General features: G+C 35.7%; 4 protein-coding genes and 1 long non-coding RNA gene across 6 annotated transcripts in view; 3 read left to right on the plus strand and 2 right to left on the minus strand.

Moving 5' to 3' along the window:
* The window catches only part of LOC109400459 (protein artichoke-like), a 41,470-nt gene extending 34,143 nt beyond the window's left edge, over positions 1-7,327 (minus strand). Inside the window, exon 1 of the mRNA XM_062846626.1 lies at positions 6,979-7,327. Within this exon, the coding sequence (XP_062702610.1) occupies positions 6,979-7,103 (125 nt within the window). The 5' untranslated portion in view covers positions 7,104-7,327. The remainder of the gene's footprint in view (positions 1-6,978) is intronic.
* LOC109622760 (tachykinin-like peptides receptor 86C) overlaps positions 1-11,172 on the plus strand; it is a 436,364-nt gene that overhangs the window by 221,214 nt on the left and 203,978 nt on the right. The window lies entirely within an intron of this gene.
* Positions 5,529-6,910, plus strand: LOC134285576 (leucine-rich repeat transmembrane neuronal protein 2-like). The gene is made up of 2 exons (XM_062846627.1): positions 5,529-5,671; positions 5,733-6,910. The coding sequence occupies exons 1-2, from the start codon at positions 5,652-5,654 to the stop codon at positions 6,793-6,795; spliced, it is 1,083 nt and encodes a 360-aa protein (XP_062702611.1). The 5' UTR covers positions 5,529-5,651; the 3' UTR covers positions 6,796-6,910.
* On the minus strand, positions 9,509-10,262 carry LOC134285578 (uncharacterized). Its single transcript, XR_009996480.1, has 2 exons — positions 9,833-10,262; positions 9,509-9,758 (listed from the first exon to the last, which is right to left on the minus strand). It is a non-coding gene; the product is annotated as an uncharacterized LOC134285578 (long non-coding RNA).
* Positions 10,845-11,172, plus strand: part of LOC134285577 (uncharacterized) — a 29,177-nt gene continuing 28,849 nt past the window's right edge. Inside the window, exon 1 of the mRNA XM_062846630.1 lies at positions 10,845-11,109. The gene's annotated coding sequence lies outside the window, so the exon portion shown is untranslated. The remainder of the gene's footprint in view (positions 11,110-11,172) is intronic.

Here is an 11,172-nt window from a genome sequence, read left to right on the forward strand (position 1 = left end):
CGGTATGTAATAAAATTACAATTTTAATGCTAATACTGATACTATTCACAAGAATCTATTATGATACTGTCAATAGATGCATGTTTTATCTTGTTATACTTAGCAGCAGAGCGTTAATGATTAATCATAAATTTAATCATGATTAATGATTAATGATTAAGATTAATCAAAAATCATTAATCATAATCACAAAAATTTCTCATTTAATCATTAATCATTAATCTCAATCACACTGATTTCGCAATTTAATCATTAATCAGTAATCATAATCATAAGAAAAAAAGTTAATCAATCATTAATCATTCATCACCAACAAATTATTCTTCATATAGCATATTTTATTGAATTAAAGTTGGTTTAAATACTGTTCTAAATATTATAATTTATGATTCTTCTTTCAAAAATCTCCCAGACAGTGTTACCTTTTACTTTTGAAACTCCAAAAATATTATTAACAACAAATATATTTTAATCACTTCCAGTTTTTGTGATTGATTAATCATGATTAATCATGATTTTTAATCAATGAGCCATTTTTAATCATTAATCATAATCAATAATCACAGGTAAAACAAAATTTAATCATTAATCATAATCTTTAATCATCCTCAAAATCAAATTAATCATTAATCATAATCAATAATCACTGAAATAAAAATTTTAATCATCAATGATTAATCATGATTAAAATTTTTGTTAATCATGAACGCTCTGCTTAGCAGAAACTGATATAATTCGACTCACTCTTCATAATAGGTAAAAATATTTGATTACTGATTTCTGTGCAAAATAAAGCTTTTTCAATGATAATTTCATTATCATAAATAAAAATGTCCAAAGTTAATATTTTTCAAGTGATGTTCATGAAAACGTAGTGGAATATCCTTTTTTGATTATAACATGCTATTTCTGGTCATTAAAAAGGATTCTTCCCTTCAAAAAACGAAGAAAATTATTTATGACCGCTTCCCTGAACAAATGGAACCACTGTGCAATGTGAATCCAGATCTATGTAACTTTCTATCCCTTCCCTTCCCACTAACAAGCGTCCTTCCTACCGTGGGGATGCGGAGGTACACACGGTCTCTAGTAGCAACGGATGTCACACCAACATTCCTTCCCTTCCCCGATGACCGTAAGGACGTGGCCGGCGCCGGTACTGACAATATAAAGTTTTGAACCTTCAAAATTGTACATTGAGGATGGAAAGCTACACCCAGGCCCCATCCATTTGGTTCCCTGTGCAATGTTGACTGTTCTGATCAGTAACGGAGTAGCAACTACGAATTGTACGGTCATCTCATGCTCATGCTCATGCTCAAGGTTTTCGAGAAATTTATTGAAGTTTCTTTTAGTTTTTCTAGAATTCTCTTGGAACACCTCCAAGAACTCATCTTCGATTTGCCTTTGGAACTGCCCTGAAGTTACTTCAGGAATTCCTCATTAATCGTTTCCAAGAATTTCTCCTAGAATAGTTTCCGGATTTTTCCGAAAATTTTCCAGGAGTTTCTTGAAGGTATTAGTAAATGCTTTACATAAGTCTCTCCTAAAGTTGATGAAATACTTCATCATTAAATTTCTCCAAAAAATAGATTTTTAACAATTGTTTCCGGAAGTTTCTTCAACATTATCTTCTTAAGTTGCTTCAAATTTATTGTTCAAATTTTCCTCAGGCGTTCTAGGCATCTTTTGTGTTATGATGAAGTTGGTCCTAGAATCTTGCTTGTAGTTACTTCTGAAAATTCTCTTTTTGTTGCTCGAGGAATTTATTCTAAAGTTGTTTAAGAAATTTCTGTTAGAGTGGCACCAGAACATTTTTCTAGGAGATGCTCCTATAATTTCCACGCAGTATCGCCACAACTTTCTTATTGAGTTTCTTCAGGTTTATTTTCTCCAGGATGATTTGAATATCTCCATATATTCCGCTAAAAGTTGCTTAAATTTTTTCTCCAATAATGTTTCCCGGAGTTTCTCCAAAAATGTATCCAAAAGTTTATCCAAAAGGGCAGAGGAGACGCTTTATGAATCTCGCCTGAGATTTTTTTTCTTTAAGTTCGTTCAGGAGTTTCGCTTGGACAATTCAAATTGGATTCGAAAGTTTTGTTTCGAAAAATGTGTGAGTCTTATAATAAAAATTTTAATAAACAGTGATAATTAAACAATATTGGCAACCAAGTTAAGATTTGTTGAGAATTTTGCCAAAAACTTCGTGCTTTGTGTTTTTATGTTCTTCGGAAAGGCGAAATGTGAAATATTTGCTCAGCGTTTCATTGACTGCGCTTAACCCTCTAATACCCAAATTTTTTATTTTGATCTAAATATCATTTTTCGTCATCTAAAATCGATTTGAACATGTTTTGGAAGATGATTCTTTTTAATTCTCGATTTTGTGAATTTCGGTTTTTGATTTTTCTAATTTTAATTTTTGAACATTCCCACACTTTCCTATTTTTCCTGGAAGCCTATTTGGGAGACGGATTTTTTGAGACAAAAACATTTTGAGATTTTATGATTATTGTTGAAATATTTTATTGTTTTATTTTTTTTATATTTCCCGTGTAAGGACGTTACAAATATTTATTTCACTTTTTGTACCATCACTCTTTGGCTGATCGAGGGGGGGATAAAAATAATAAACCATTTCAACTGAAAAATATTAAGAGCTCATCGGATTTGTTAGAGATTTTTTAGCAAATCCCGAAATTTCGATAAATATTTTTTATGTGCCCCCTCAAAATGCAAAATTCAGCCAAAAAATTTTGAAGGGGGGGGGGGGGAGACAAAAAGTGAAAATTAAATTTGTATCAGCCTAATTTAAAAAAAAAAAAAATTCAAAGTGTATTCGATTCCTTTAAACTATTTTACTATGATAAATAGTATGATTTGGGAAACGTTTAAAAAATGTAAATTGAAGCGATTGATTCTATGACATTTCCCAGAAAATCATTTTCCGGAAAGACATTTCCCGGAAAACATTTCCCGGAAACCCATTTTCCGGGATGGAACATTTCCCGGAAAACTGTTATCACCTTTCCCAGACGCATTAAATTTCAACCTTTTTATGAAATGCACAATAATTGACCCATTATTTGGTTGGTATTCATCGAAAAATTTAAGCAGGGCTTTCAGAGTTATTTCCAAATCTTCGAGAAAACATTAAAAACTATTAGCAGTTATGATGCAGTTTTATCAATACAGTTTGAATGAACAGCCATTGTTTATTGAAGGAAAATTTTCAATGACAATTCTGGCAGCTTTAATTCCAAAATATAACATTCAAATGAATAGCCTAAACACAAAAGAAAGGAATAATATCTAATAAAATTGTAGCGGATGCATTTTTCGCATAGTTTATAACCTGTATACTCTTGGTTTAAAGTTTTCTTACTATTTGCGAGCTCTATAGGTGGGTTGCAGATTAGTCAATATAAGCTCAAGCAATGAAAAAGTCGGCTCGTCCTTCGACAACACCTCTGAAACCTACACATCAGACGCGAACAAAAAAAAAAACAAAAATTAAACGTTGAAATAAAAATTTTCAAAAATGGGAAAGTCAAAACTTGAATGACTTATTCAAAGAAGAGTATACTGCCGTGAATCGCAAGTCAGTCCCATCTGTATTTTGGGCAAAAATAAGTTAATGGCCGTTTTCGAGCTTCCTTCAGATGATCTTTCAGCTGCGTGCAAGAACATATATGTTGGTTACCATGTGTTTTATTGGCACGTGCTGCTTTCTTTATAGGAGATTTGCCCTTTTTTATTTAAAAGGCTGTTCTTTCTAGTTACAACATTGCGTATTTGATTGGCGGCCAAACTATTAACTCCATCTGCTATATTTCCTTCTCTTAAAAATGTGTTGTTCTATCAGGTCGAAAGAACAACCCATTTTTTAAGAAGGAAAAACATGAGATGGAATTAATTAATTGAGTTCGAACCAATTTTGTAACGTTACATCGTTAAAAGGAACAGCCTGTAAATTGAAGAAGGGAAAATTTCTTATGCAGTTAGCAGTGTTCCACTATATAAATGCACCTAGAACAGCCTTTGACGAAGAGGAATAACAATTTGTTATTGAAAAGCCAGTCAAAATATGTCCATTTGGCTCAACGATGCTGGCTCTTCTTTGTTAAGTGAACTGAAACGAGAGTTTGAGTTCCATTCATTTAGTAAGTTCTACAATCTTGAAAAAAAATATAAAATTGTTTTAAGGCTCGATTTTCTGGAAATTGATCATATGGTTTTCCGGGAAAAGGGTTATTCCGGAAAATGTCTTTCCGGGAAATGGGGTATCCGGGAAATAGTATAGAACCGAAGCGATTCAATACAAAATATACAATGGCTTCTGGAAGGTGACTAAGACATCAATTTGTCAATGATTTTAAAACAATGTAAATAAGCTTCGAAAGACACCCAAAACCATTTTGAGATATACAGAATAGTTCGAAATATCAGCCAAAAATATAAAAAAATTGATTGTCCCCGAAACAAAATTTACAAAAATTCACAAACTATACCCCGTCTAAAGGCGGGGTTGGGTATTAGAGGGTTAATAACAGATAGTGAAATATCTATTCTTGTTCAAACGATTAGGAAACGATTAAACCACCCATTCAAGTGCTGCGAGGAAAAAGGAACAGAGCAGGAAGCAGTCATAAAAATATACCTACTGCTTATCAATTATTGCGAAATGACAGTGGTATATGATGGCGTTCGTACGTTTTACAGAAAAGACGTTTCCAAGCTCATGATGTGCGATTTTGCAAAGCATTGCAACGAACTTTTGTTTGAGCATGTTCGTCTGTTCTCTGTGCTTTAATTTTGTAGAGATAATAATATAAGCGCACAAGAAAGGTATGGTATTTTTGTCACAGCCAAATTGAATTCATAATTCGAATTGATCCCATAGTGCAGTCATAGCTGTTATCACGTTTCCCACTGATAAATTGTCGTTTGCAGCAAAAACCACACAAACTAAAGCCTAGGGTGCACCGATGAAAACATCTGAAAACAACTTTGCATTCTCACTTTCTACATTCAATGAAATTTGTTTTCAAATACATTTTACTCGATGTAATTCAGAAGAATGTTGGAACAGCTATTATTTCTCTGAATAAGAGGGGTTGATGAGTAGGTACGGAGTAACCCAGAATGCTTGTCTATGCGGTGTCGTCAGTTCCTGACATAGTTGTGGCGTGTGAATATACAATTTCATATAGGCCTTTTCATGTGACAGATCCGTGCATGCATTTGTTTACAAAGCTTGAACAACAGCTGCTAACAAGAACGTGTCATCTTCATAGAAGAACTGTCAAACGCCCGAACAATCAGCTGATTTAAGACGTCAAATGAAAAGCCCCATTGAGACACTATAAGTAAAGACACGAAATGTGATGATTGTTGCTGATGATTATGATTCCCACATCATGACGGTGATGCCGCTGAGCAATGCGTGCGCGTTTGACTTTTGTTTGATTTGTAACGATGATTCGAGCTACGTAAAATCATATCTAACTCTTAAAAAAAATATGCATCACCCTAAAGCAGAAGGTCGGAATCATCACAAACGTATAAAAAGGGGTTGGGATAACTTGTGTCCAGTCGAGCGTTCAGTGCCATCAATAAAAGTGAAATCGGTTGAAAACTAATTCAGAATGGAAAGAATCACGGTGATGTAAGTAGACGTGTGACTAATATTGTTATTACTTAATGATGGTGCGTTCCTCTCCTTTTAGTGTACTTTTTATCGCAGCATTTGCAGGAGTAGAATCGTTTTCTTTGAAACCAAGTTCTGACAAGCAAAATGAAGTCGAAATTATCCATTTTCACTGGCCCTCTGATGCCGCTTTGATGGGAAGAATTCCAGATAAAGAATCATTTTATTTTAAACACGCCGAGGTGGACATACTCCCACAAAATTTTACTGATCAATTTGCGAAATGCATTAGCATAATTTTTTATGGGAAGTTGGTTAGAACAATTCACATTAGCCCGAAATTAACGAACATTGAGTTAGGTTTCACATCCACTGAAAACGTTATCATTGAACGGGAAAAGCACTACCAGCTTGAAAAATTTGCGTGTTATGAAGCAAACCTAACAAGTATTCCAGAGAACATTGATCAACTGAAAAAATTGAAACATTTAGATCTCAATAGTAACTTGATACAAATAGTTCATCTAGACCAGTTGAATGGCTTAGACAATTTGAACACTCTTGATCTATCTTCCAATGAAATAGAACACATTTACAATCATGGATCGATGAGGTTGCCATCACTTACCAATTTACATCTTAAATACAATCAATTATTACATTTTGATGCTTGTGGTTGGAACATGCCTGCGCTCTTCCACCTTGATATTTCCTATAACAATTTGACACATTTTGCAATCCATCATTTCCGCGCACTAGAAGAAGTATTGATGTCTGGCAACCCAATGCACTGCGCGTGGAAGAATAATTTAATAAGAGACAAATCAGGTATAAAAATTAAAGGAGTGAAATTTTGCGACGAACAGCAGAATTTCTCTCGAAACGACGACAGATCTCAGGCAACCGATCATTCAAAGCAGCAGAATTCCAGTTTCAACTCCAGGTTAGGCCAGATTGAAGGTACAAAAACGAATATCGACCAACAGTTCGCCGAAATCAACAAACGATTCCAAAAGATAGAGGCGATGCTGGAAAATCTTAGCGGAAAGGTCATCGAACAGCAAAATGTCTCAAACGACATAATCGAGGCCTTTTACAGGGCAGAAATTGAGCGAACCGCTCAAATCAAGAAAAATCCCTAATCTTGGCTATAAATAAGTATTTATGTTTGGAAATAATAGTTTTTTCATAAGTATGATGGCATGTTCTTATAAATATCAAAGTTTTCTTTAATAAACTTTATATAGAAGAAGCATATTTCTAAAAACCCTATGAGTTGAAAATATCACATAGTCCTTTGAATCATCGCATCGTCTATTACTTACTTCAATATTTTCACTGCAAACACTATCAGAGTGATGTTGATGAACCTGGGCATGTTAGTGGAATATCTGTAAGTAAAAAAAAACATTGGTTTAATTCCACTTTTAATTCCACTAGGAATTTGCATCCTTTAAGGTGAAAGATCAAGAATTCCCATGGCAATTTTACATACAAACTTTACAGGCACAAATCTGACGAACGAAGCATCGAAGCAAGCCACACTTGTTTATCCCAGCTTTGCTCACTTGCAAAGAGAGGCAGCTGTTTTCCAAATCGAGCGCATTTGCTTACGACAGTGGCGTAGCTAGGAATTTGGGAGCCCGGTGCGGAACCAAATTTGTGGGTACAATGGTAAATCTGTCCTTCTAACTCTCAAATGATCACGCAGTTGAATTGAAATAAAAAACTGCACGTTGAAATTATTGCAACGCTTTAAGAATCTGTAAGGATTCTTCAAGGAGTTTCTCTAATATTTTACTAAAATATTCATTCTAGAACTCTTCCAGGAAATTTTCAAAGAATCAATTGTATAATAATTTAAAAAAAATGTCAAGGATTCAAATATTTAACACGTAATGCAAAAGAATTGGTAAAGTGTGCAATTGAGATCAAATTGAGATATGATCTCAAGACGGTAAGACTTTTGTATTGGAGCTTTATAGACAAAAAGAGTATGTCAGTGGATGTAGAAACTCGGTTTCCTAACGTGGAATGGAACGTAATTTGGAGGAACTTAGGGCTCAATTTTTTGTTGTCAGTCGATAAGGAAATTGTTTATAAGCTAGTAAACGACATAGTACCCAACAAAGAAAAATTGTTGGCATACAACATTGGTAACTTGAATGGTGATTACTGTGAACATTGTGGAGTATCAGATAGCAATATGCATAGAATAAGGGAGTGAAGGAACAGTCAAGAAGTGAGGCAATGGACTAAGCAAATCTTAAAAGAAAGGATAATGGTTCAATATGAAAAAATAGAAGACATTTTGCAATGGAATATTAATGTAAAAAACAAACAACATAATGCAGCACTGTGGTTAGCCATGCACTGCATTGCATGGTGCATAACAGGAGAAGCAAACAATAGTTTATATTGCTTTAATAAATCAATCAGAGAATTCAGATGGTTGAACAAAACAATGTGTGCAATAAAGTTCGGAAATTTCTTAAACATATGTTAAAACCATTAGATTAAGGCTTTGTATGACACGAACTTAATTCAATAAAAAAAAAAAAACTCGCGTTCATGCTTGATCTACATGGATCATTTCTTATTATGTAACATCTATTCTCATTAGGAATTCAAAAATTTTTGCTGGAGTTCCATTGCAAATTCAACCAGATTTTTTCCCACATGATACTTGAATTCCACAAAGAAGCACTTAACCATATTTTGCAGTAATGCTGCTAGAAAATTCAAAGATTCTTAAAGATACTCATCAAAGAATTCCTAGAAATTATCATTTAGATTTAATTTCTCAGCGATTCAAAAAAGAAGACTCGTTTGTCTTCTATTTGTATAATTCTGGATATATAATGTTTGGAAATCAAAACTAACTAATTACATAGCACAATAGAACTAACTAATTACGTTTTGAACAATGATCTTGAAAAGAGTGACAAATTGAGAATAGTCTGCAATAACTGTCAATTTGAACACATAATATGCCATATAAATGTCTATTATAGATTTATGTTTGTCACCACGACAGTGGTTTTCACATTTTTTCTCATTTCCATATGAAAAAATTCTGGGGGGGCCTGGCCCCCCAGGCTCCCCCTCTAGCTACGCCAATGCGCATCCTCCGCACACCCCTTGCTACGCCACTGAGCGGAAGAAGCACTTCGGCATACATCGAAATGGTACATACTAAGAACCAGGGGCGTACAATTTCGTTTCAATGATACACTTTCATGCAACATTTGAATGAGTCACTTCAAGTGTTTCATACATTTTTCTAATGACTCGGTCGTTAAAAAAAACTTTTCCACTCATCGTAGCACTCGGTAGTCTCCCACCCGGTCGCATTGCTTGTGCTTCACCCGTCAGAGCATTAGTGTCTCACTGGTGCGCGCTAGTCTCTCAATGGTTACGGGCGCCGGTTAATTGGATTTAAGTGGTCGAATTTGTTATCCTCTTTCATAAAACATAATTATCATTCTATTGGCGTGCACCACTATTTAAAAATGTGATTTAAATAGTGTTTTTAGCATGTTGAAGTATTTCAATGACTCATAAATGAAACGAAAATCCAAGTGTATCATCCCATGTTTCATACGCACTTGTTTCTGTAGCAGCAACGAACGAGTGTGTTGCTGGGTGAGAGATGAAGCATCACAGCAGTCCGTTCGCATGGGAAACGATTTGCTACAGTCGTCGTACGTCATGTTTTCCTTTCGAAATTGCACGACCCTGCTAAGAACACACGAACTGAGAAGCAACGGAGACGGTTTATTCATCGAAAACTATTACACCTCCAACAAATGCATTTACTCATATTTTTCTCTGACAGATAAAGAAATTTGCAAAAACTTTTCCGAAAACTGTGTTTTTTATTTTCTCTGTGTGTTTTATTTCTATGGCCCTGCACTGTCACAATTCTTTATTTGATCTGTAAAACTATGTGGAAGCATGTTCACCACGGCGTAATAAAAAGTACATTATTCTTTATCTGGCGTTCCCTTCACGTCGCTGCGTGCCAACATCTCCCGATCGTTAATTGGCCGTTATACCCACCCGGCCGTTATACCGCGCCGAATGCCACGATGAGAGCTGTAGTCTGAAAAACAAACAAAAAAAAGAGTTCAAATCACCTAAACACGGGGTCGACCAAAATCACCAAAATAGACACACATTCTCACTCACAGCACCGAAATTGTCTTCCACGCTGGGAATGTTTCGATCGTTTTCACTGTCACTGTAGTCACGCACGCCGTTGCCACAACTGATACCCGCTGGCTTTTGGCGGCAGCAGTTGGTTTTCGACTGATAAGGCTGTGTGGGCAACTTTTTGTTGGTTTGCGGTGAGTCACAGACTGCAGTAGGGGGGGGGGGCATTAGGGTGGTGGTGCAGTTAGAGGCGGAAGTCTCATTATCCGCCTAAAAAATCTGACTTAAACTCAGAAAACTGTAGAACAAAGAATATATTGGAAATAAACGGAATGGTTATGAGTTTCTAGTCCAACCCAAGGGGAATAACACTTCCTCTGCTAACCGGAAAAAATCGCATTTACCCGTTGCTAATTGTCACTAACCGCTGCTAACTGAGCAGCAGTTAGACTCGGTTAACGACGATTAGCAACGGATAAAGTCAGATTTTTTCCGGTTTAGCAAAGGAAGTGTCATTCCCCCTGGTCCAACCGTGACCTGATTAAATTCCACTTTTTGTTTCTTTTTTCAAAATTGATTAAATATGTTATCTTGAACCACGCTCTGTTGTTCAACCAAAAGTAAAACTTGGCTTTTATCACTTTTGTCATACATGTAAGAGGCACCCTAGTCTGGTTTCGATGTGGTTAACTGCGATAACAGCAACATCTGGGGTTTCCATTCAGCAATATTTCTAAACCGCAAATTGCCTGCTTCTTCTAGGCTTTCATTTCGTTTCATTTTTTTTCCTGCGCTGTTAGACAAGGTATTTACATATTCTAAGGTAGTCTTAGATGTCAAAACAGGCTGAGCGGCCATTATTTTTTCACCGTGAGAAATTCTGAAAACAAACACCCCCCCCTCAGCAAATTCTTTTGAAATTTGGCTTCCTCTGCTTTTCCCCACAAACTAAACGACCTGCTTAACCTTCCATTATGTAAATACCTTGCTGTTAGATAAGATTCAGATTTCGGATTCAACATCCTCTCCCCTTGCAAGCATGCGCAACAGTTTTGGATTGTCTCTTATCGTGTTTTCCGAGCTCAGCCGAATCGAATTATTTTTGTGTGTAGAGCGCGGATCGTTTAACGACCAATCAGAGGAGAACACGTCGCTTTTCAAATCCCCTCTGTCAGCTCGTGGCTTGAGTTGCTTGTGCGAACATTCAGTGCGTAGTCAGAGGTAAATAAGTGAACAAGTAAATCCAATCCACCCCGTGTCGCAGTAGAACACCGTGTGTATGCTTTGGAGATTGAAGAATTGTGAGTAATATGGTGCCTAAGCGAATGATTGGTTCAGAAATTTATCAAGTGAAATTCTTCCAG

Source organism: Aedes albopictus, chromosome 1 (genome assembly GCF_035046485.1).
Source record: "Aedes albopictus strain Foshan chromosome 1, AalbF5, whole genome shotgun sequence".
NCBI lineage: Eukaryota > Metazoa > Arthropoda > Insecta > Diptera > Culicidae > Aedes > Aedes albopictus.